Source organism: Acanthisitta chloris, unplaced genomic scaffold (genome assembly GCF_000695815.1).
Source record: "Acanthisitta chloris isolate BGI_N310 unplaced genomic scaffold, ASM69581v1 scaffold10653, whole genome shotgun sequence".
In the NCBI taxonomy this organism is placed as follows: domain Eukaryota; kingdom Metazoa; phylum Chordata; class Aves; order Passeriformes; family Acanthisittidae; genus Acanthisitta; species Acanthisitta chloris.
The window spans coordinates 28926-53525 of record NW_008665421.1 but is presented as its reverse complement, the minus strand read 5'-3'; the positions used below and the strand labels follow the sequence as shown (position 1 = coordinate 53525).

Here is a 24600-nt window from a genome sequence, read left to right as displayed (position 1 = left end):
AAAGATGCTCGCAGGGCTGCATCCAGCTTCTGAGACAGGCAGGCTTTTCCTCTGCCTTCGGGGAGCTGGAGGGGGCTGCTGTTGGGTTTAAAGTCTGTACTACTTCTTTGGTCAGGCAGAGCAAGAGACCTGAGCAGCTCTCTGCTGCTCTTGGACAGATCTGCAGTGGCCAGAGGAAGTCCCTGTGTGAACTGGGGCTGGCACTGCCCTCTTGCACTTTGATTCATGCTGTTTTGGATGAATTCCTAAAGATGCTTTCTCAGCCTTCAATGATGCAGAATTTGGCAGAATTGGGGTTTTTTTGGGGGGTGGGGAAGCCACAAGACCAAAGACAAACGAGTACCGTGGGGCCAGTGCCATGGCTGCTGCTCTTATCAGCATGGCTGCTTACAGTCCTTGGTAGTATCAAAGAGAACTGTTAGGTTAAAACCATGTGGTTTTTTTTCCTACAGCATGACAATACGCAGTGTTTGTATGGAGCACTTTAAAGTATCCTGAGAGGATATCTTTCTGCCAAATTAGTAACAGCATCTTCAGTCTTCACATAACAATTCTCTATACGTTTGTATGAGATTAACACAGGCAGATCAAAGGGCCCAGCCTGCAAAAATCACAAGGAAAACGCACATGTATTGCAACAATGACATTCCCAAACTCATAAACCTTTTCCTGGGTTATTTATAGAAAAAAATACTTACAATTTATAGGAGAAAAATTATTAGCTCATGATAAAAGTGCCAAACATCATTCACAACCAGGTGACAAATCAATTTGCACGACCTGCAAAATGCTGCATAAAGTCTAAAAGTGGCATCTGCCTCGCTGCTCCCCCTGCAGCTCCTGTTCTGCCCCCTCCAGGAGACTCCCACAGCAGTCTGCACCAGGATCCGGCGGTGGAGAGCACCACCTAATGTCAGTGGGGAAGGACTGGCTGTGCAGGACAGAAGCCAAATGCACTGGAGGCCTGGCAAGCCTGGCTGTGCCTCTGCCATGCCAGTAAAACTCGTTTCTTTAGCAGCAGGTGTGGGTACAAACCTAGGAGAGGTCTGCAGAAAATCTGCAGTTTCATGTTTGCAGCAGTCACCACACATAACATCTCCCCTAAAAGTGGAATTGTGAATTCAATTAGGCACTTCTACTTTTTTTTTAAATTCTGCTATTGACTTATTACAACGTTTAAAATCAAGTCAACTTGTACTAGGATGAGTCGGTGTGTGTACACACATACAGACACCGAGACATGCCTCCCTCCCATGGGTCAACATACAGAGACAAGTACATTTGTTTAGTTTCAATCTATGCAGATGAATTAAAAAGTACTTATTTCTATCTGACAGAACAGCATGCACCCTAGAGAAAGGGATTTTGGTACAATTCAGATGCAATACTGGAATCATTTTAACAGCTGAGATTTGAATCCTTCACTGGAAACGTATCAGTGTTAGCTTTTATAACCACTATTAGCACAACTCAGACTGTGCTCCCAGGCTAAATTTTCTGTTAATAATAGACCAAAATATTAATTGGATTTAAAGACTTGTTTACACACTGCAAAATGTTTCAGTTTGAGAGGACCTGTACAGATATGGGATTCTGAAGAGGTCAGATAACACAACATCCCCAAATTAAAATGCATCCCAAGCATTGCATCTGCATTCCACAAGGACAGGTGCCCCACACCTTTAATCAAGAGGATTACAAGAACCATGGTTTAATTGATTTGGAGGGGTTACATTTGTTAATTGATGCCTTGTAAAACCATCACAACTCCTTTGGACAGGGTACCTGTTACAACACATTAGACTCATCTGAGAATGTTCTTAAAAGAAGTGGTCTGACAGAAGGTCTGGCCGACAATGAATCAGGTGCCTTCCTGCTGCTCTGCAACAGCGAGGCAAAGAGACTTATAGCACACACAACCTCACCCCTGCCTAATGCTCAAACAATGCAAGACACACACAACCCTTTTTACAGCTAAGTCATATCACAGAGGATGTAGCAACACATGGTGACTGACACTAGTTGGGTTCTGCAGTGCAAGAGGCATGGAGGGTATTCCAGAAACTGGCTCTGCTTTCCAAAATGGTTAACCTCAGGCTTGGAGGTTTATGCTGTAGGTGCTTTTGAGGGAGGAGGAAAACATCCCTGATCTCCACATAACTGGTATTTTAAAAATAGCAAGTAATAGTGGAGATCTGCAGTGAAAGCAAACACTAGAGACATGCAATTAAGGCACTTTTCTGTGGGTGGTCCCACCACCCTCATGGTCAGCAAGTCCAAAGCTATTCCTCCTTGTGAGGGTTGTGGGCTGTGGTTTAATCCCTCGCACAAAGAACAACAGTAGCACTAACAAGTGGGATGGACTGGGCAAGGTGGGAACTGGGGAAGCTTCTCTTACGTCAGACAAACCTGAGCCATTTGTCAAGTCATCCAGAGGACAATGAACATAAATTCCATCTTGTCCCACTTATATCTAGCCTACTAATACACAAAACTACCGCAAGGAAGGAGAGTGTAACCAGCTTTGTCTGTGTCCACTTCACTTGGACATCCTGAGCACGACCAGCTCACCCACCTCAGGTGCAGCAAGAGACCAAAGGGGAAGAGACAGATGAAATATTTAAGCAAAAGATTTGAATTAAGGCAAAAGGTGGGGAAAAGCAAGGTTTTTGCTGTGTGAACAGATCTAAATGTGGGTTTTCAGGAGTTAGGCATTAGAAGGAGGAAAAAAAAAAAGCAGTCAAGCAAGCAACACATAGCGACTCAGAAAGGAAATCACCTTATTCACTCCAAGAAAAGCTGTGATTGCTGGAAGTTTGAGAAAGCATGAAGATAGTGGATGTTCCTGAGGAAGGAAGGCGCTTCGTTACCTAGTTCACAACAGCACAAAAGACAGAAAATTGCAGTACAAGAAAGAGAAAGGCAGAAACCAAAGAAAACACAAATGTGCCTTGCAGTTAAAAAAAAAAAAAAAGAAAACAAAACAAAATAAAAACAACTACCACATTTCCACACAGAGAATTTAATAAAGGCTGAGCAGAGCTGCTGCGCTGTTATAGGAAACTTGGGGTGAAACCCTGTCCCATTGAGGTCAAGGGCAAACGCCCATCGACCTGGCCTCAAGTCCATCCTCCCCTTCCAGAGGGGACCCTCAGCTGCCAAATTTGGGTTCAGGCACATAAATAATGTCCCTAATCTTGTTTTACATTCAGTGCTCCCCTTGGAACACTGAGGTTTATTTTATTCCAATATTAAGGTCAGGATTCTCAGTAAGTGTCTTGATTTGAAATCATCTACCTCATCTTAAAATCCCTTTACAAACCAGGTGACTGACTTTGGTGTCTGCTGACACAGATATCCAGAGCTGGGACCTGCTTCAGGCACTTATAATAAAGCTCTTACTCAAAATGTACATTTAAATATGGCTCAGCCTGTGTTTAGTTTGGGATGCACACATGAAGAGAATTCTCAAGCTGACACGTACTTTGCTTTTTTAAACGATTTTACAAGAGCCTTTTTTAAAATTGCATACAGAACTTTTGAAAGCAAGTACTGCATGGGGTATGGATCTTTGATCAACAGCTGAAAGCAAAAATGGGTCAACCTCTCAGGCGAGTTGAGACGGGGCCTGGAAACCCACAGGTCACCCTTCCAGGGCCACTGTCCTTGAACTGCCCTATATCCACAGCTGAGCGCAAGTTGCTCCCAGCCTATTCAACTGGGGTGTCAAGCTACATACTATTAAATCATATGTAACTGGAAGAAATGACATGGACCCTCACAGAATTGAACCATACTTCTTTTACCATTTCTACTGTTTTCAATTTTAATGATGCCCCATGACTGGAATTGTTCAGAGCCAGAGGCCCTGAGCAACCAACTCTAGTGTGTGGCATCCCCACCCATGGCAGGGAATTGGAACGAGATGGTCTTTAAGGTCCCTTCCAGCCCAAACCATTCTGATTCTATCAAAGATTTGGGGGAGGGAGGCTGTCTTGCTGGATGTTCACAGGGGTGACCCCACACCATGTCCCTTCAGGTATGTCCTAACACTGTCCAGGGACATGCAAACCTGATGGCAAGAGGCCAGGGATGGCTGACAAGAAGCCATGGGCTGACCCAAGGTAGGACTTGCAGGGGGAAGAGAGGGGCTGCAAGAGAGGGAGGCACAGGAAGGGGAGGAGGTACAGCCAGAGTGAGCAGGGGCTGCCTGGGAGACAGTGCTGTGAGGATGTTCAGCACCTCTGGGCAAGCAAAGAGCAAGGGGCAGAGGGGCTCAGCACAGTGAACCTGGCAGTGCTGGCTTTCACCAGCTGTAGGAACAATGAGGAAAACTTTTAGGAGGTTTACACTTCTGAAAGTTGCCCTCCTCTTCAGCAGGGGAGGAACATCCTGGGTATGTTCTTTGACATAAAAGCAAATAGCTTTTTTTTCAGGACACAACATGGTGGGTTTGATGATCAGTTCAGGTTGGACAAGGGTTACTGTACTTCTGTAAGTGTCAGCATGTTTCCTTCCAGTGAAGGCAACTAAGGAAAGGCACAGGTTGAGTCTCTCCTCGCTACAGATCTAGGCAGTATTTTTAGATGAACTTCTTGACATTTTTGGCATGTGAAAGAGAAAGACAAGACTCTAGAAAGCCTTCCTTGAGATGTGAGTGGTACGTGGTACTGTTACAGGTTCATCTGGTGCTTAAGAGTAAGAAAGGCCTTCCTAAAAATACCATGTGATACAATCTTGTTCCTTACCTGATGATTTTTCTCTTTTATATTTTTTAACACTATTAGAAGAATTTCTGGGAAAAGGCTGATAAAGATCAGGAGAATTATTGCCAGCCACGTGGAAACAGAAGTCAGCATATGAGCAAATACAAAATACATTCTTTGCTGCTTCAAGAAAGGCCTGAAAAAGAAAGGATAAAAATAAATTCTGATTAATACAGATTTCCCAAGGTCAGAATCAAAGGATCAAACTACCAGCAGTAATGCCTCTCTTTCAGATGGAGATGGACACAGCCTGCACAGAAACATACTGTCCAACCTTCTCCCAATCCACCTTCTGCCTCCAACTGGACCAGTTCTGGAGGACAGTTCTGCCACCTTACATTAGGTATTTTGCATCTTCCACATCTGCTTCATCCAGGTTGGGAAGAGGTTTGAATTTTGCCACTATCATTAAATATAAATTATTCACCTTATCAAAAACCAGATCATTTTCTTTCAACTTTGCACTACAGCTTCTGGTTTGCTTTTGATGGTGCAAATCCAGAGACTTTTGGCCACAACAGGTTGTTCACCTCTTCCTCCTTCCTTTGATGAGGGAGAACAAGCGACAGATGCTTGTGAAAAACACCTCATAAATAGCTGGATCCCAAAGCAGTTGTTGCTTACTGTCAAGTCAAAAATATTGAGCCATGCAAGTTAAACAATATAAAGGGTTTTCAGCAGAAAATTCACACATTTCAATATAGAGATGCATCTATATCGCAGATCTCAGTATGTTGGTTGGCAACAATGAAGGGTGAAACAAATCCTGTGACCCTCCAATTAAAATATTTAGATCAGTTCCACATCTTTATTAACAGGCTGGGAAAACAAAGGTGTAAAATGTCAATGTCAGCTGTGAACGTCAACTGAACATTTACTCCAGCACAGGATACACAAACCTGGTAATATTTGCAATGCCTTTGTAACTTGCCTGCTTCTGCAGCACATTAAGCCTAAAATCAAATCCTGTGACCCTCCAATTAAAATATTTAGATCAGTTCCACATCTTTATTAACAGGCTGGGAAAACAAAGGTGTAAAATGTCAATGTCAGCTGTGAACGTCAACTGAACATTTACTCCAGCACAGGATACACAAACCTGGTAATATTTGCAATGCCTTTGTAACTTGCCTGCTTCTGCAGCACATTAAGCCTAAAATCCTGGTTGCACGAGAATTTCTTCCCTACTCAGATTGAGGATTTCAGCAGCAGTATCTGCATTCTCCTGTTTATTGCTCCCTCTGAAGTTGTCCCATGGGGCCAGGTCCTCTTGCTCTGTACCTGTCTCATCCGTTCCTTCCTTCTGTATCACTGGATTTCTCTTCACCATGAATTTTTACTTTCTTATCCACACGCACAAACAGATCCTAAAATATTTACTCCGGAACCTCCCACTGAAGACAAAAGCCTCAGCACCAGAACTTGGGCAGAAAAGCAAACCACCTCCTGCCAAAGTTGAGCACCTGGATGGTGACCAGAACATCGTCCCTTTCAGGCTATTCCCTTCGGTGGGCTGAGAGACCTCCTCAAACACACCTCACCATACCACAGCCCTCTTCCAACACCTGGAGATATCCTCCCTTTCCCTCCCTGGCAGAGAAAGGAGCATGGCTACACACACTTTGCCACATGTAGATCTCTAGATATCACAAAGCCAGAAATGCTGCATCCACATCCCCTGCAAAGCCAGTGCTGGGCATTCCCCTAAGAAAGCACCACGGAAAGAAGAAAAGATACTTGCCAAATGACTCCTCCCCAAAAGAATGAGAAAAACACATAGAAGGCAAGGGAGCCCCAAATCACAAAGTGGTTCATCCACGTCCAGAATCGGGTATCTAATGCTAGCTGTGTGAATAAACAGAGAGACAGAACAGGCATTAGATGCAGAGTTTTGATTCTATATATCTGAAATTTCAGACTGGTTTCACGTTAAGGGTGAAGGTTCTCCAAACAGCTACCTCTCTGCATATGGGCACCAGGAAAAACATTTTCAATATGCAGACTGCCACCATGTCAACAGGGAAACAGCAAGATTCTAACTGTAACTGACACTTTTTAATAGAATAAATTTGATGCAACCTCTGATGCTACAGGAAAGAAATGTCTAAAGGTTACAGGGACTGTAATTGCCTCTTGTCACCACCTGCTATCCTGAACCAAACATAAAAGACCTTTTGTAAGGTCTTATGCAAACAGTTTGTTCTGGAAAGCTCCATGAAACAAAGCAGATTTGCTGTTGTTTTCTGACAGATGTGCTTTTGTGATTGCTCCAGTGCTCACAGCCTTCTCTGAAACAAGGTGGACAAACCCAAGTTCTCTACTGCTCCTCTCCTCTTGCTGGAACTGAATAATGCCATGAAAGCATGAGGAAAAGTCAACCATAACCAACTGTAGGGCTCAAAAGAGGGAAAAACAGGAATATAATTCAACCAAAACACAAAACGCTTACAGACCAGAGACCACAAAGGACAAGAGTCAATAAACAAGTTCTGCCTCTATTGAAGAAGATAAGATTTAAGTGTGGTGGGAAACACATTCCTTGAAACTTCAACACATTCACTGCACGATTTTACAGCACAAACACAAGCCCTGGAAAACATCTGCAATGAGTGACTGAAAAAGAAAGGAAGGTCCTAACCTTCAGCGTGACGGTGAACACCAGCACGGTGAAAACAATCGTCCCGAAGGTCCAGTTCCCAAAAACCTGAAAAACACAGTACATTGCCACAGGCGTCTCGGTCCATCTCCTTGGAGAGGCACAGAAACAATGATGAGGACAGGGTTGCAAGCAGGGACTGGGAGGGGAAGGATGGGATGGAGCGACTGCTAGGGGAGATTGATGCTCGGAGAGACACCGGGCACAACTCGCCGCCCACTACGCTACCCTGTGCCATGCAGTGCCACACAGACGGGTGACCCAGAGCTGGGACAGTGACAGGTACAACCTCCTACTAACAGCAATGTCGATCGAGGGCACAAGTCATTGGCCCACCTGCATTTCATGATTTCTTGGCAATTTACTCAGTTTCTGCTTTCTGGCAACACTCCTCTCTTTGCAGTCCCATGTGCAGAATGCAGCAATGGGTTCTTTTCCATCTGGTTTGGTTTGCGGATACTAGTGACTACGCACACAAAGAAAAGCAGATACTGTATATAAATCCAAATGATGGCAATGAATGGGAGGGATGCTTACCAAAGGCTGTCAAGATCTGAATGCATACATTAAAACAGAAAGTGAAATGTAAAAGTTTTCAAAAAACGCAAAAAAAGTAAAGTCAATAGGAGCGAAAAAGGAGTCAATCAAACATACATGGATATTATGAACAATTGCTGGTAGCAGTTCTTACAGGCATAAGTGTTTACAAAACAGGACATCACCACAGATCTTATTTTAGTGCCACATAGACTTGACCTCTGAAGGCATTTGCAGAACGTATCAGTGCTTCATGTTTTATTCAAATACAACCAGAATGGCTATAAAGACAGAAAAGCACTGAATTGACAGTACAAGGGCTTGACTACATATAGCTGGGGCCATAAATGTTGGCATTGATGCAACGTATGAGTATACATACATAAATTTCATCAGCTTTTCTCCAAGTGTTAGCCGCTAAAAAAAGTTTAGGCATTTTCAAGTGTCACAAGTGATGGTGTAAAGAAGTTTTCCATCAGTTCAAATCTGATACCATACTCCATACCCCCTTGGGGAAAGGATCCTGAGACAGCTCAGGCCAGCACATGTGGCAGCCACGCTGCACTAATGCTTTGCTCTGTACTCAGCAAAATAAAGAAAAAATAAGAAAAAAGGAAAAAAGAAAAAAAGCTCAATCTTTTTTTCCTCCTCTTTCTGTGCAAGTTAACCTGGAGCAGCTCCCACACCTCACTCACACAGCGATGCAAGCGCTTGTCCCAACACCAGGCACGAGCAAGCAGGCAGCAGGGAGAACAGCCTGCTCGTTCCCACAACAGTGATAACTTATGCTGGCTCTGAAACAGCAGCAAAACCCCAACACCAGCCTTCCCCCATGCCAAAGGGAGAGGGAAGGCTGACATCATGCCCTGGAGCAGGCACAGCGCACCAGCAGCCCTGCACCATGTCTGTGCTAACGAGCAGCACCTCATCAAGGTGGGCTAACTCAGCTGCTTGTACCCAGCCAAGCACGTGCTGAATTTCAGGCAGTGTGCTGGTGGGAAGGACAGACACTGCTCCTGCCCTGGGCCAACGCCTGGGATCAGACAGAAGAGGGGACAAGCGCTGTGCAAAGCTGGCTGGGTTGGAATAGAGCTGTGTGTAAGACTAGTTGTTTTACCTAGTGAGTATAACCAGCTCTGCCCTGTTTCCATGGCGATTTGGAAAAGGTTTTATTTCAAGCATTTGCTGCAGAATCAGACCATAAGCAAGGCTACACTGTTGGACAAGACTCGAGACACACTGCACAGATTAAGCACGTAGATATTCCCTGCCAGGCGTATCAAAGAGGCAGTGCACAAAAAGAAACACTCATCTTTCTTTTTTTTTCTCATGGTGTTACCTTTCCATTATCTTCCAACGATGAATTTTGAAAAAGAAAATAAACCCCAAAGAAAAACACGAGTCCTTCAAAGGCGCCCAGAAAGGTCCAGTACAGGAACGGCCTCCACTGCAGCATTGCATTATCTGAAACCTTCCTGCCAAGAGATGGAGTAACAAGACCATCACCATCACGTTTAGGATGTGCTGCAAAGCCTGTCACAGGCAGGTGATCAGTGGGCTCTGGAGCAAGCCCTTGCTGTAGGAGCCTGGGAGGTAAACCACATAAATACCTGTCAGCATACAGACCAGAAAGAACATTTGCCATATGCAGCTGCTGATCATGAGAAATCACAAGAGGTTCATCATACGAATTTGTTTTCTCCTTCTCCTCTAGGTAACCTGGATGAAAATCCAACCTGAGCCTCTCCTGTAGCCCCTGCATCACCCAAGGTACCTGACATTAACTGCTAAATGTTAAAACCAGGATAAGTCTAAAAAGCAGCTGTATGGGATGCAGCAAATCCGTGATGTGTTTCCCTCTTTATGTTGAATGCACAAGCTCCTTTTTTGAGAAAAGCTCTGCAAGTCCTGTTCCTTGAAGTGGTGTTTTTCTGCACAGGCTGAAAATAACCTCCCAAATCGTATGGTGGGTGTTTTTAACACAGGGGTTGTAGCAGGAGGTTCTTGGCTGAATATAGGATGAGATCTGGCACAGAGGCAGCAGCAGCAAATGGATGGGCTATGAGCAGAGCCCTGCAGGGACCACACACAGGGCTGGGGAGTGGAGGGTGGCTATCACTGCAGGAGGGAGTTAAAAAGATTTCCCCGTGCCGTTATCTTTTCAGATTACTTTCTTTAAAATATGAGGATGGATGGGAGATAAAAGCATTTTTAGGTCAGAACCAAAAATCCCCATTCTCTTCTCATTTTTTTCCTAACTGTTAAAGCCATACATTCATTTTCAGCAAACCAGAGTGGTGCTGGGTTCCTACAACTGCAATTTCTAAAACAAAATCCTACTGAATCCTACGCACGAAGATGCAATGACCATGCTCTAACATACCACGATTTGGGAGTGAGAAAGGAGCACGGATAAACCAGACTGGAAGAGGGGTTTATTGCAAGGAGAGAAAATACAACGAGCTTCCTCCCTGCGAGCTCTGTTTTGCATTCCCATTTATGTCCTGCAGTGCTCATCGTAAACAGGCTTTTTACAGCGCCTCAGACTCCAGATCTGCACTGCAGCAGCTCAGCACCTCGTACAGCAGCGGCACAGCAGGAGTTCTGCATTCAGCAGCACATGCACAGTCATGAATATTCAAACTGAAGCTGTTTTCCCTCAGTGGACAGAGCCCAGAGATCAGACAGCCCACAAGGCGAAGGCACAGGGGATTGCTGCGATTGCTCTGTCGCACAATATTCAATTACCAATTCATTTCAAAATCCATGCGGTGGCATTCTGCCTTACGAGTGGAGGAACACAAAGCCCTAATCAATCAGGGCTCTGAGTGCTCACTTCAAAGAGCACCCAAGCCCCTTCCCAGCCTTACAGCTCTTGTTGCATTCACCGATTTTTCTGTGCCTTATGCAACTTTCAGATAGTATTTCAGGAACCTGTGAATTCCCTTTGCTGTCTCAGGCATCACTCTTGGCTCGAGCACTGCTGTGCCACACACAGCTCCTCTGTGACTGAGAAGCATCATACAAAGGTGACAGGGCTTGCACAGGGCACTGACCAAAGCAGCCCTAACCTTCATCTCTCTCCATAAGGCTGAACTTAGTGCCAAGCAGGGGAATTAGCAACAGGGATGCATGGACAGGGGCTTCCCCCCAGAAAACCATCATAGTCTTTGTTGAAGGGCTGGACCCAAGCACAGGTGTGTGCAGGGGTGGGAGGAAGATGGGAAGCATCTGTTTCCATAGGAGGTTGGAGTCTCTCCCTGTTACAGCCAAAGGAGGAGAGAAAACAACCAGCAAAGCAGAGGGAAACAGTCTAAACTGTCCTTTCCTTGGGCAATGTGACAGAAAAGTGAGCATGTAGATCAATGACCAGAGCTCCCTGGTAACAGGGATCTGATACGGGGACTTGGCCTGTGGAGGAGAAGCCTGGGAGACCATATCCATTTAGACAAGTTGAGAAACTACCTGCCTGAGCCGGGCTTCAGAAACATGCATCTTTCTGAAAACGAATGGATCTTTTTTCCCCTCATGAAAGCTAGACCTCCCCTCCATCCATTACACCTTCTATCACATGCTTGGCTTGTGCTGCCTGGCTCAAAGCTAACGTGAATGAATGGTCTGGCCACACTCACAGCTCGATTTTTCTTACAGATGAAGAATTCCACCTACAGTTTATTCTTTTATAGAGACACAGGAGTGCAATTTGCTAGACCAGATACTGTCAGAGAGCATAAACAGGCAGAATTAGGCAGTAAACAGGATGCTGCTCAGCTCGAACACAGGAGCAGCAGGGCCAGAAATGGCTTTTTCTGCAGTTCATGGTGACCCCATCACCAACACAGGACAGAGACACCTGCTTACATTCCTGCACCAACACAACTTAAGCCACAGCTAACCAAATTGTGTACAGGCTTCCTCAGTCCAGTGCCACTTACATGTAGAGCTGAGGGTCGGAGGTCAGCGTGTCGATGCTGATGTGCTGCTCCAGGAGGCTGTATGCCAGGATAGGTAGTGATGTGAAGCAGATGTTGTACATGGTAAGATAAGCAGCATCATACAGTGGCTTAAAAGAGGAAGAAAGGGCAAAATGAGACAGTCAGAAATTCTGCTTTAAAAGTCTCTCCACAAAGAAATGAAACATTTCCAGCCCTTGTCTCCATACATGCCACACAGATTCATCCCTCTGTCACAGCCACGTAGGACAGTTTCATTTGACAAGGGGTGATGCTCTGTGCAATGCCAGGGGGCCGAGGCACCCACAGGCAACATAGCCAGGAACCTGCTCCCACTGACAGTCATGTTTTCTAACTGGTTGGTCTCATCTCCGGTTCATTCTCCAGAAAAACATGACTAAACAGCCCTTATCACAGACTTTCTGCTGCTGCTCTTGTGCTGCCGTTTCTATTAATATATTTGATGCCTCCTGTGGCTCTCTGAAGACTAGACTATGTTAGAGGAACTACAGCTCCTTTTCCTAAAAAAAGAAAAAGGCAAGTGGTTCTGCCGAGACAAGCAAAGAATTATCTCCTATCATTTCCTCTTTCTCACCATTACTTTTGAGTTCAAATAGACACAAAAGCCAGAGCTCTTGTCTCCAAGCACAGGAACCCACTCACCACATGGATCTGTCCCACTGACGCTCACTTGGACTAAGCAAGGCTCTGATGACAACTGAGCAAGGCTCTGATGACAATCATCATGTGTCTTTTTTTAAAGCTGCCATAAAAGAATGAACTGTTCTTCCTTTTGAGTGACACCTTTAATGCAGGAAAATGCAGCAGAGACAAGATCAGAAAGCCGCTGAAAACTTGTTCTCTTAAGTGAAGGAGAAGTAGCCAAACCAGGTGCTGACAAACCAGCTAAGCCTCTCTCTCATTACTTCAGGAAGGCATCCACCTGTGTTTATGGCTGGTGCATGTGAAAGAAATTTGCTTTCTTTCCTTTCTTTTCAGTTATGGTCTCAAAATATTATGCTCCAGATATGGTACCGAGCAACAAGGTCAGTTCCGACTGTCCTATAACACAAGGTGAACAAAGGACAGGATGCCAAAAACCAAATCTCTGCTAGGAAGCCTCACTGTGCCACTTACTTTTTTATCCTGCCTTTATAGACACAGTATTGGAAGTTACCTGCTGTGAGAATCCACAGAAGAACTGGTATAAAAACTGCGGTAAAATGAAGCAGAGGTTCTAGGGAAACAAAAGACAAATGGTCAGTAGGCAAGTGCTTGACTTCTCAATCTAAATTCAAATAATGTTTCCTGTTAGCAAAAGGTAATGTCTGATATTACAATATCATACAAGGTATGGCACTGTCTTCTACCAAGCACAAAACTAATCCAGTGAGCAGTCAGTACCTGCAGAAGACACTGGAAGAAAGTCATGCACTGTTTTCAATGGACAAGCATGTGGCAGAGACAAAGCCTGTTCCAGGGAGGGAAAACAGAGCCACACTTTTTCCTGTTTACTATTTTATTCCATTATCGAAGAAATGCATAGTATAAACGAAGATGCACACCCTCCTTACCTTATAGAAGAAATACTGTACAAGGTGTGCTATTCTCACATAATATAAATGCCCATGTGCTAGTAGCAGTTTTCTTAAATGTTTAAACTTTGGCACAGCATAGTCGCTGTTTCTGGAAGCCTGTCGTCCTTCTTTGCCTTTTATACCTGGAGACAGAAGCATGGCAAGGAGTTAATCCCTAAGGGACTGGAATCTGGATGCTACCCAGTAGGTTTGCTCACATCACTCAGTATCTCGAGGCATGACAAAGGCTCCGTGTTTCCCTCTCGAGTGCCCCAGGAGACCAAACACTAACGCACTGCAAGGCTCAGTGTGGTTTTGGCTCCACAACACTCAGACCTGCCTCGGGAATTTTCAAGTTATATTTAGGCTGCTGTCTGATTTCCTGTGTAAGAGCGTGGTGAAGAGTATCTAAGCAAACCTGATAAAAGATAAGGAATTGGTTTCCCCACAGGCTCACCCGCTTCTCACACAGCCTAGTTATTTCACTGAGACACTCAGCCTCCTGAGACATCCCCTGAGCTCAGCTGCGCTCAAGACACACAGCTTTGTTCACTCAAAAGCCACATCCAAACAAACTGCACTGGATCCCATTCATTAGAGCACTTTCAACAGCCCCAAATAAAGATCCTGACCCTTTCTCCCCCATCGATCCTTCTTTAGTGGCATTACAAAAATCTCCTGAATGTCTGACACCAACTTGCATACAGGAGTTTCGAGCCTGATGTTAGTTGTACTGACAGGGCAAACAACATAACTGGGCATCAGCCCCCAGGGAGCACCTGCAGGTCCCCAGCACTAAATTACTGAGGTACTGGGACCAGTTAGCCCTAAAGTCTGATATTTTCATTGCACTGCTTTTGCAACAAACTTGCCAGTTTGATGGTTCTGCCTTTTTGTTTCTGAGCCCCAAGCAACCCTTACAACCTTGAATCTGGCCATAAAGTTTTTGAACATAATTTGCAGAGTATCATTGATAAAGTGGTACTATCTCAGGTGAGCAGTATTGTATGATCTCCTCTCTCTCTCTCTGTTTTACAATGAGGGTGGTAAAACACTGGAATAGGTTGCCCAGAGAGGTGATGGATGCCCCATTCCTGGGAAAAATCAACGCCAGGTTGGACATGGCTCTGAGCAATCCGATCTAGTTGAAGATGTCCCTGCTCATTGCAGGGGCTTGGACTAGATAGCCTTTAAAGGTCCCTTCCACCCCAAACTATTCTATGATTCTATCATCTCCAGCACTGACCTGGAGCCAAACCATAGCTCCCAAAGAATGCAATGGCAGACTTTCCACATTTTTCAGTGAGATCAGTTTAGCCATGTGCAATCAGAAATGCTGGCTGCACCTCAGCAGTAAACCCCAGCAGGAGCAGACAGGCCTTGGGTGCAAGGTGGGTGTTATCACAGAGTCTTACCTATTCCAACATGTGCTTCCAGAATCATACTAACATCATTGGCACCATCCCCTATGGAGAGAGTTATTGGGCTTCCTTTTGTGTTCTTCACCATTCGCACAATCTGAAAGATTTAAAATAAGGATAGCAGCAGAAACCAAAACTCAGTTAAAAAGCCTCCCTTCAGAGACCCCCCCCACTGCTCCACTTGCAAGAGCCTCCCAAGACAAGCAACCAGGCTTCTAGAGCAGCAAAACACCTCTAGAGTTCAGATTAATAAACCCCCTTGTTGCTTCCTTCGCAGCCACAACCAGTGCAAAAGCCAGGATTCAGCTCTGCAGGGCTGAAGGACAGTATTTAAAAACAAACCCCAGGCAGCAGCATTCCACCCTTTCCTTCTGCCAGACCCTGCTCTCCCAAAGGTGGGACCTCTCACGCATGTTTCAGGGTGCAGAAACACACCACTTATCAGGCTGGGACATCATCTGCTGGCGTGAGGAAGTCACAGACTCCACTTGACAAATTTGGAAAGGAAAAAAAGGAACAAACAGGGGGTCTTTGTTTATTTCTAATTGGCCTGGGTTTGTGGCTTCCTGTGAGCATGTTCAACAAAGGTTTTGCATTTAGATTTGAAAGAATGGTGTGTTTCCATCACGCTCTGAAGCTCAGATGAGGCTTACACATAGCCTGGAGAAGTCCTGGTTGATCATGATGCTCAGGTCAAGTCCCAGATGATGAATTAAAGTGCACAACATCACCTAACGACATGTTTCAGTCAGAGAGAAGTAAATACCTGTGCTTTCTGCAAAGGAGCCATCCGACAGCAGAGGACTGCAGTGCACTTCAAGCAGATTTGTAGAAATATGTTTTTGTAATTGCTAGAACCAGAGTCCTGAGGAGGGTTGAGTATCAGTGACAGCGTCGAGTCATCTATAATCAGGCCATATTCTTGACTCAACGTCCAGCTTCTGGGGCACAACAAGGAACACGTTGGAAATAAAAGCAGACTAAGAAGTCAATCTAGCTGCTTGGATCATCTTAGTGAAAAAGAAATTGCTTTTGTATTAATCTTCTTCCCATTCATTTTGAAGGGCTTAGCAATCTTAAAAAGCTTGGATTTAACATGCACCCTTCACTAAGAGAACTGTGTAATTAAGTTCAAAACCAGCTAATACTAGAGATGATGAGCAAAGCAAAAGAGCCAGTTGCAGTGTCTGAAAGTGCCCAGTCCCCAGGGCCACAACACAGTCCTACTTCTCTATCAACTCCGCATCTGCTATGTGCATGTCTGGGTCCCCTGGCTCACTTACCTCTTCAGGCCTCCCCGGGTTTTAGGAACATCCTGAATCAGCTTTTTATGATACTCCATCAGCAGCTCATGGAGCCGATCCTCCTTTCTCTCACCCTCGCCCAATGTTTTCGCCGTCAGCTCCAGCAGCTCAGTGCTGGTCTGGAAGAGCCTGCAGGCGTAGCAGGTGGATTTGGCAGTTTCCATCTTGTCTCCTGTCAGCACCCAAACCTTCATGCCAGCTGCGTGGAGAGCTTCAATCGTCTCTGCCAACTGCTCCTGCAGCCTGCAAGCAGACACAAAACATCACTTCTCAGGTTGGCCCATACCTACTCCACATAATCCCAATTCTGCAGGCAGGAAACACCAGCTCAAGAGAAGTGAATTGATTTTGCCCATGCTGGGGAGTCCACTGCCACAGGAATAAGGATTAGAAGTCAGCAATCCCAAATTTTTATTTGCAGGCAGAAAGAGAAATCACTGCTTTATACTCTTGACTCTTAGGTCTCACAGTAAGAGTTTAATTTACACTTGCAGTTATTCTAACTGCATGTGGAACTGAATTTGTTTTGATGTGCAAATTAACACTGTGTGCTTAATTCACTCCTAGAAGTGCGAGCATCTCTGTTGTTTCATTAATAAATCCCAATTCCTACTACACCAGCCAATTTTAGCAAGTAGGGCACTGTGAAATGGGTTGTGTCGTGGTGTAATTAATTGCCCTGGACACTGGCAGCATCTGCCTGGCTGTTCAGTTCCACCATGACGAGTCAGGGCCATGATACAACATCACAGAGAAACCACAGGTACAGCAGTGCTGGTGGTGGGGTCACCTCTTTACCTGTCTTCTACAGCAGTAGCCCCAATCAGGTGCATGTCTGCTTCTGTGTCATCAAAAACCTTGGCCATCTTCTCCTCCCTGTCTTGCAGAGCCATCTTGGCTTCATTGAGCTGTCTGTCAATTTTGTCATACTCCTTTTGAGTTAGTTCTTTGAAGGCCACGCAGAGCGTTCGGTAGCCATCCTGGCAGGGGGAGGGAAAGGAAATAAAGTGGACAAGTGCCCTAAGACCAGATTTTTCACAGCTCCTCACTTTTGGGTTAGTACTTTTATCCATCATCAGTACTTCTGGCAGTACTGACCCTAAGGGCAAGGACAGTTTACTGGCTTGAGTTAAAAGACCAATTTTCTCTGTGTTTATACAGTAACTTCTTCCCATCAGAGCAACTGTGGCTCTGCTTCTTATGTGCAGGTTACGTGGCAAAGAGAAACTAAGAGAATGACCAGAGCTGAGAGGTGCATCCAGCAGGGAGAGCAGGGACTGGGACCAGGCACTGGTCCCACTGGAGTAAACAGCCTGCTGTTGTAACTTCTATTTTTAACTTGCCTGGGAGATGCTTGGACACAGCTGTGATGGAGACCATATAAGTATATCAAATAAAGGTGGAAGCCAGTGAAACAGAAAAGGAAAGAAGTGTGGCATCAAAACAATGTGAAGTGACACTCAGATTTTCAACACTTCCCTCCAAAGCAAGGTCACATCCCTATTTTGGGAAGAAGGCTTTCCTGACCCCAGGAGCCAGCCAAATTCCATCCGTGTGCTCACCATAGCGTTGCGGTCCACATGGACTTTTGTTTGTTGGATTTCTTCTTGCTGCACCCTTGGAAAAATAGAGGAGTCTGCTCCTTTACAGAAGAGAAGCAACTTTCCTAAAGGCAAATTATAAATAGTTTATAGCGTTCACAAGCTGCAGAAAGACTCAACGTCAATAGTGAGCAAGTGATGCAGAGGGAGGAAATCTGGCAGGACTAAAGAAGGAACTGCTAGGAGCCCAGCTGCCTACCAAAAGTGGCCTTACATCAGCCTGTGCAAAACCTTGTTTGACCTCAGGCTGAGACATCAGGTGTCCCTACCTGCCTCTGAGCAAGTTTTCTGCAACAGGCTGAACAAAGGAGTTTATTTTTTCTACTCAGAGGCCTTGGCAACCTTTTCAGGAAGGGTAAAACCATCATCCCATACCTTACAGGACAGACACTTGAGAAGGATGGTGACCTCTGAAGTTTAGCCTGCTATTCCCATGAAACTCCATCCCATACAGGGGATGTTCTCATATCTCTCCCCCTGTACTTGTACCTCTGGGCTGGAACAAGGCAAGCAGGGAGCTCTCCGTGGGTCACTGTTGCCATTCCTGTTCCCTCCCCTCATCTGCTGTTGATTCTAAACAACAGCTGTGGAGGAAAATTAACTCTATCCCAACCAGACCCAGTACAGAATTTAGTTAGACCAGCTTAGAAAACCTAACAGCTTAGCCTTTCTGTGTTATGGAAATAAGGAGGATGTGTTTTATATCTGTGCACACATGTATGAGAGTCCACAAAAGGACTTTGCCTGTACCTGTGGTGGTTCTCACAATGACACTCATACGGCGACGGACAGGGTCAAAGTTCAACACGTGGAGAAGTTGGTACCTTAAAAAAAAAAAAAAAAAAGCTTAGACTCAGTAAAAGAAAAATAACTACTGGGGCAGAAAATCACTAACAATGAGCTGCAAAAATCAATACACCCTACAAGTGGCATCACCCACTAGGTAATGTACTTTTTACAGCTACTGCACAAGAAAATAGATTAAAAAAACCAAGACTCAGTGGTGCTCTGAGCATGGGGCTGAGGCTGTGGGTGCCAACCACTACACTGAGCCCCCAGGCCGGGCAGGGGCTGAGCAGAGAGTGGGGCACCACATGGCACAGGCAGCAACACTGACTCTGCCATTTAAACAAGAAGTTTCACCATAAGGGAAGTAAGTGAAACTTGCTTCAAGTCCTCAGGGAGCGCTGGGATTAGGTCAGTGACTCTCAGTCCCTCAGGCTGTGAGCAGAGTGTAAAATCTGACTATTTTCAGCTCGGGAGGGGAAAAAAGGTTACAGGGAAGGGAGATATATCACGAGTTTAGGCTTCCAGCATCCTGCTGCGAGACCCAGCCACTGTCCATAAGGTCAGCAGCCACCCCAGGAATCCCAGGAGCCATCTGCACAGCATGGCACGGACCAAGGATACATGCAAACAACTGCATGCACTTAAGGGACCTGAATTTAGACGTCACTAAAACCACCCACAGATTTTTGCAAGTGAGCCTTTCAGCCTGCACCTTGCTGTTCTGTGCTTTGTAAAGAGGACAGGAGTTTTTGGGCAGGTCAGCACAGTCTGAGAGGCCTCAAGGAACAGCTTTGACCTTGCCAGCCTGATCAAGCTCGATTAAGCCAGGTGGAAGCAGCACAGCAGAGCAGCCCTGTTCCTCGGCAGCCCCAGCAGCACTTACATCTCAGTTTCATTCTTTTGGTTTCGTATTTTCATGAAATCGTTTTCAAGTCCTAGAAAAGTGAAACCATACCTGTCAATAAACAAAAGGACAGAACAACATTGAAAACACCCGTTGGCACATATTATACATCAACAATGTTCTCATTTCACCTTCTGTACTGCAGAGGAGAGCAAAGAAGTTAGTGAGCCCAAGCTAAAGGGCTTGGCTGGATGCTTGCTTACTCCATGCAGAGCATGCTATGATGTTCTGGCACAACTCCCATCACCTGGAGAGCTTGGGCACTGGAGCACACAGACACAGAGAGCCTCTGGACTCGGTCCACTGAGTCTCTGGCAGATTCACAAGCCATGAACAAGTATATACAGCTGCAACAGCCTCCACCTAAAACCTAGCGCCTGGCAATAGCATAGGATCATAGAACGGTTTGGGTTGGAGAGGATCTTACAGATTATCTAGTCCTAACCCCCTGCTGCTGGCAGGGACACCTTCCAATACACCACGTTGCTCAAAGCCCCATCCTGCCTGGCCTTGAGCACCTCTGGCAGGATTCAAATATGAGTTTGACAAAAGTAACCCATCCTATTATTTTCCACTGCATGCCAAGGAAGCAATTTGGCTGCAATATGCACATGCTAATTGGTCTCAGTTTCTTGGGGATTAAACCACATGGCCATAGGGGCTCCAGCAAAGGAGCCTCTGCCCCAGCTGGGCATTGCAGCACCTTGGGGCTGTTCTCAGTGAGTGCAAACCATGGCCTCTCAAGAAACTGCTCAGGGAAGATCCTTTACAGAGCATTCCTTATACAGAAAGCTCATTTCAACCCAGTGGCTTGCATGGCTTCACAGGGCTGCAGGTCATGCCCTGTGTTAGTACCACAACATGCTTCCTAGAGAGAGCTGCAGCCTTGACCATGGAAAGGTTTTATCACCTTCAGATAACCCTCACCTCCCTCCCTCCCACCAGAGAGCGGAAATTAAAAATCCAGTATCTTCACATTCTTACTTTTCTGCGCCTTTCACCAAAGCGATTTCATCTGGGGAAGAGGAGATATAGGTGTATTTGCGTTCTGAATGTCCTATCAGCCCATCCACCTGGTCTGCTTCCTTGATCTGAACGGTGTGGCACAGGCAGAGAGCTCGCAGGAACAGCTCCTCACGGCTCTAGGCAGGAGTAAGGGAGGGTTCATTACCATCTCAATGCCACACACCAAGCCCACTTTGCAGCACTTGTATTTTCGTGTATACATATTTTAAAACAGAAAACAAAACCAACATCCCCTCCCAGCTTCTGCCTTATTCACCCAGGACTGGGTGAATTCACCCTGGGTGATGGATTCAGCTAGGAGCTGACCACAAAGCCCTAACAGCCATCAACAAATGGATTTCTTACCTTTTCAGCTTTGCCATGGTATTTTAGAGGTCCATCGGTTTGAGAGAAGCCATCTACCTCTGAAATGCAGTCTTTGTACTTGTGCCCATCTATGCAGCACTCGATAAACTCCATGCTGTTCTCCGTCAGGGTCCCAGTTTTGTCTGTGAAGACATACTCCACCTGGAAGGAAGAAGGAAGGTTCCCTGGTGCATCCCCAGCCCCACATGTCAGAGAAGCAGACCCCCAAAACAGAGGCTGGGGGCATTTTAAGGCACCTGTGCCAATGCTGGAGAGTACTTTGTTGCTATCCTAACCTGGTTCCCCAAAAAGACAGAGGTGCCCCATGGGAGTTACACCACTGTGTAGTTCTACCACTTTGCTCCTTAGAGCAGCTCCTTCCTTTTTCAGCCCATTGCATGGGTGGCAGGAGGCAGCTCTTGAAGACCTAAAATCTGTTTCCAGGCTCTTCACTTTCCCCTCATCCTCATCCTCGGGTCCTGCGCTATAGCTCTTAGTGCTTATATAGGTGCTGCAACAGGTCTCCTACCTCCTTTGGGGGATTTTCATCTTGGTGCTGTATTTCAATTAGTTAATTGCTACTCCCAAAATATTTCTGCTGTTTTTAAAGCAAAATAAAAAGCAGGAGGCACTACATAACCCCTCCAACTCAGTCTCTTCTGGCACAGATAAGGGAAGCCTGAGCTGCCTAGGTGCCCCAGCAAAGGCAGCAGCAGCACAGCTGTACGTGCTCTGCATGCCCAGGGAGATGACTGGGCAGACGTTTTCATTAATCCTCAAAGAGACAAAGGATTTTTAATTTTTTAATTGAAGCAGTGAAAGCAAACCACCCTGACACGCAGAGCACAGCGCCTGATATTCCCCAATATGGAAACAATTGGCGTGACCCAATTCCTGCTCTTTCATGCACTATTTATAACCTTATCTGTTTCGCAGAGCGAGTGGAATCACATTAAATGGAAAGTGCCACCAAAGCGGGTGAAGCTCTGCCCTGAGGGGACTGTGAGGGACTGCCACAACAAGAGTTCCTAGCAGGGAGGACGTTTCCATCCACATTTTCACCCAAGCAGATGCAAACAGAGCATATTCTGACCTGCCCAAGCTCTTCGTTCAGGTCTGAGGTGTTCACCAAAGCTCCCTCTTTTATTTCTTCGTCGTACATCTCCTTGTCCCAAGAGATGAAGAAGGAGCCCAAGAACTTCTGCATCTCTACTGTGACGTACATGGAGACCGGGATAATGAAATTGAAGAGGACCATAAATGACAGGAAGTCTGTGAACATCCGCAAGACCTGCAAAGGAAAGAGGAGAAAATGCAGTGTGTGTTTGTCAGGAGTAACTCAGGGACAGTTCACAGCAACAGCTCTGGGACTTTAAGCAGCTTTTCTAAGGTTACATAGAAGAAAAAACAACCTGAAAATTCATACAGGTAAGATACAGGGCTAATTTCCATTTTCCTTTGACACACAAAATCTCACCTTCTTCTGCAGATCTACCAGGATATAATATAAGAGCACATCTCTCTGCTTCACAGTGACCAAAATGTTTCATCCAAGCACATTCCTCTCAAGAACATACTGCTAGTCTCATCCTGATCTCAAGTAACTCGAAACAAGGAGCAGGTGGCTTGAGACCAGTCAAACTGTGCCAAGGGTACAACGGATGCAGTGACATCCCTGTAAGTCCTGCTCAATAACCCATCAAACACCAGATCTCTACACACTCACTCTCTCAGGCTTGACTGCTCACGTCTCAGCAAGTTTAAGAAACTGGTTGACGTGGCCTCAATTTAAGCTTACCTATTCAAAGCTGAAAGACAGCTCGAGTTCAGATAAGGATCCAGGTTAAATCAGCTGCTGCATTTCTATTATGTATAGTATTTATTCATGCTTTGCCCTGCTCCACACAAATATCACTGTGCACAAGCACAAGAGGGGCAGGAAAGGAACGCAAACAGCAGGAGAGACTGAAGGAAACAACAGCATTTGTGCAAGCAAACAGGACTTGTAGGGCTGGCAGAAAGCACTATCAGATTAAATAAAACTATCTTATAAATAAAGCTGGAGGAGGTGCTGAAATACAAATCCACTTACCTTGAACGTCTCTCTCTCTTTTTTAGTCTTTTCGTTGTACCAAGGCTCATCATTAAACGGATTACTCTGCCAGACGTATTTCAGAGTGGTGCACACAGTGGCCTTGCTCAATAGGATGCACAAATACACTATCAAGAAAGCGTTGATAGATCTGAAAAACAGGTTTCCTTTTTAAATTCTGGCAGCTATTTTTGTACAAAAAAATCATGTAAATAAGCAAGAACAAGACTTCCTTACTTTTAAGAGGGGAATTACAGAACAAGTGCTTTTGACACTGCTGATATTCAGGGTCAGTTCATGCATTTTAACATTTCTTAATTTTGTGGTTTTTTTACATTAAAAAGCTACTAAATGATGCTGCTTCTTGCAAGATATGCTTTTTATCAAACACACAGATTTCTCTATGCAATCAGAGAGCATCTGAAACAAAAGGCAGCAGATTAGGGGATTATTTCTGCACAGGTCACCCATTAAGAACAAAACCAAACCCAACAACTTTTACTAATTTTTTTTTTCTGAACATAAATACTCACTTTTCTACTGCAGATCGTTTCTGAGATTTCCCTTGATAGTTGAGAGCCATTTTTGTTTCCATTCCAGTATAGACTGCAACTCCTGCAGGGTATTAAAGCAGGGCTCATGAGGGACTCACAGCCCTGGAGAGACCCAGCTGGCACTTGGCCATAAGGGGCATCGGTGTTTATATCAAACTCAAATCCCAGCTGAAGAAAGAGGCATTACCCAAGGACTGTTCAACTACAGAAACCTCTGAGGCTGCTAAGTAATGTAATTGCACATATCCCAGAGCACTGAGCAGGAGCCTGTGGATCATGTACAGTCAGGAAAAGCATCAGTCTTCCATAACAGAAGTCACCCTCAATCATTAGTGTCCGAGACTCTGCTCCTAGCACATGGTTTCAGCAAAGGCTTCAGGAACAACTCCTTGCTCATTGTGTCTCAGGCAAAAAGAAAAACTTGCTCTGGTGTATTAACACAACCTGCACAGCCTGGAAGCACTGCAGACAGAACCAGTGCCTCCTGATTTCACCCCATCCACTTAGCAATCAGCTTGCATGCCAAATATAGCTGCAAAGCCCAGGCAGACAGGCTGTAGAGAAGTATTTTCCCTCTCCATATTTAGTGCTCAACATCTACATTTGTCATTATTCATCAAGACTATTTTAAAAAATAAATAATAAAAACTGTTCACCATAGATCTTCTTTGTATTTTTGAGGGTAGCACCTTTCAGCAACAGATTTTCAGGACCCAAAGACCTAAACATAAAAGAAATTAAAACATTACATCACTCAAACTCATTCAAAGTACTTTATACATTAGAATCAGAGATAGACTATAAAGCTAAACAGATGCTCTTTAAATCTGATTACACGATTTGTATGTTAAATTGGGAGTTGCTTGGGTTTGTTTTTCTCTTAATACACTTATATGTCCATTTCATCTTGCACAGACTATCCCTGATGCTCAAAATTCCACATTTATTGGGGGATTATCAGTAAGGCTTTTGAGAATGAGTGCAAAATGGTCAGATCTAGTATGTTCCAGTGCTTATAAAAAAATCCGATTTTAAAAACATCTAAACCCTGTCCATTCCAGCACAGTCCATCAAT

The 24600-nt window shown here is 45.1% G+C and overlaps 1 protein-coding gene across 1 annotated transcript in view; it reads right to left on the bottom strand.

Annotated features, from left to right (window-relative positions):
• Positions 1–441: 441 nt before the first annotated feature.
• Positions 442–24600, bottom strand: part of ATP11C (ATPase, class VI, type 11C) — a gene marked incomplete at its 5' end in the record, with an annotated part of 35595 nt that continues 11436 nt past the window's right edge. Inside the window, 21 exons of the mRNA XM_009071748.1 lie at positions 442–601; positions 4749–4902; positions 6508–6611; positions 7405–7470; positions 9299–9434; positions 11895–12022; positions 13090–13149; positions 13487–13632; positions 14905–15007; positions 15677–15851; positions 16194–16457; positions 17013–17194; positions 17777–17880; positions 18566–18639; positions 19488–19559; positions 20493–20650; positions 20880–21041; positions 21973–22170; positions 22972–23122; positions 23505–23586; positions 24182–24246. Of these exons, the coding sequence (XP_009069996.1) occupies positions 485–601; positions 4749–4902; positions 6508–6611; positions 7405–7470; positions 9299–9434; positions 11895–12022; positions 13090–13149; positions 13487–13632; positions 14905–15007; positions 15677–15851; positions 16194–16457; positions 17013–17194; positions 17777–17880; positions 18566–18639; positions 19488–19559; positions 20493–20650; positions 20880–21041; positions 21973–22170; positions 22972–23122; positions 23505–23586; positions 24182–24246 (2701 nt within the window). The remainder of the gene's footprint in view (positions 602–4748; positions 4903–6507; positions 6612–7404; positions 7471–9298; positions 9435–11894; positions 12023–13089; positions 13150–13486; positions 13633–14904; positions 15008–15676; positions 15852–16193; positions 16458–17012; positions 17195–17776; positions 17881–18565; positions 18640–19487; positions 19560–20492; positions 20651–20879; positions 21042–21972; positions 22171–22971; positions 23123–23504; positions 23587–24181; positions 24247–24600) is intronic.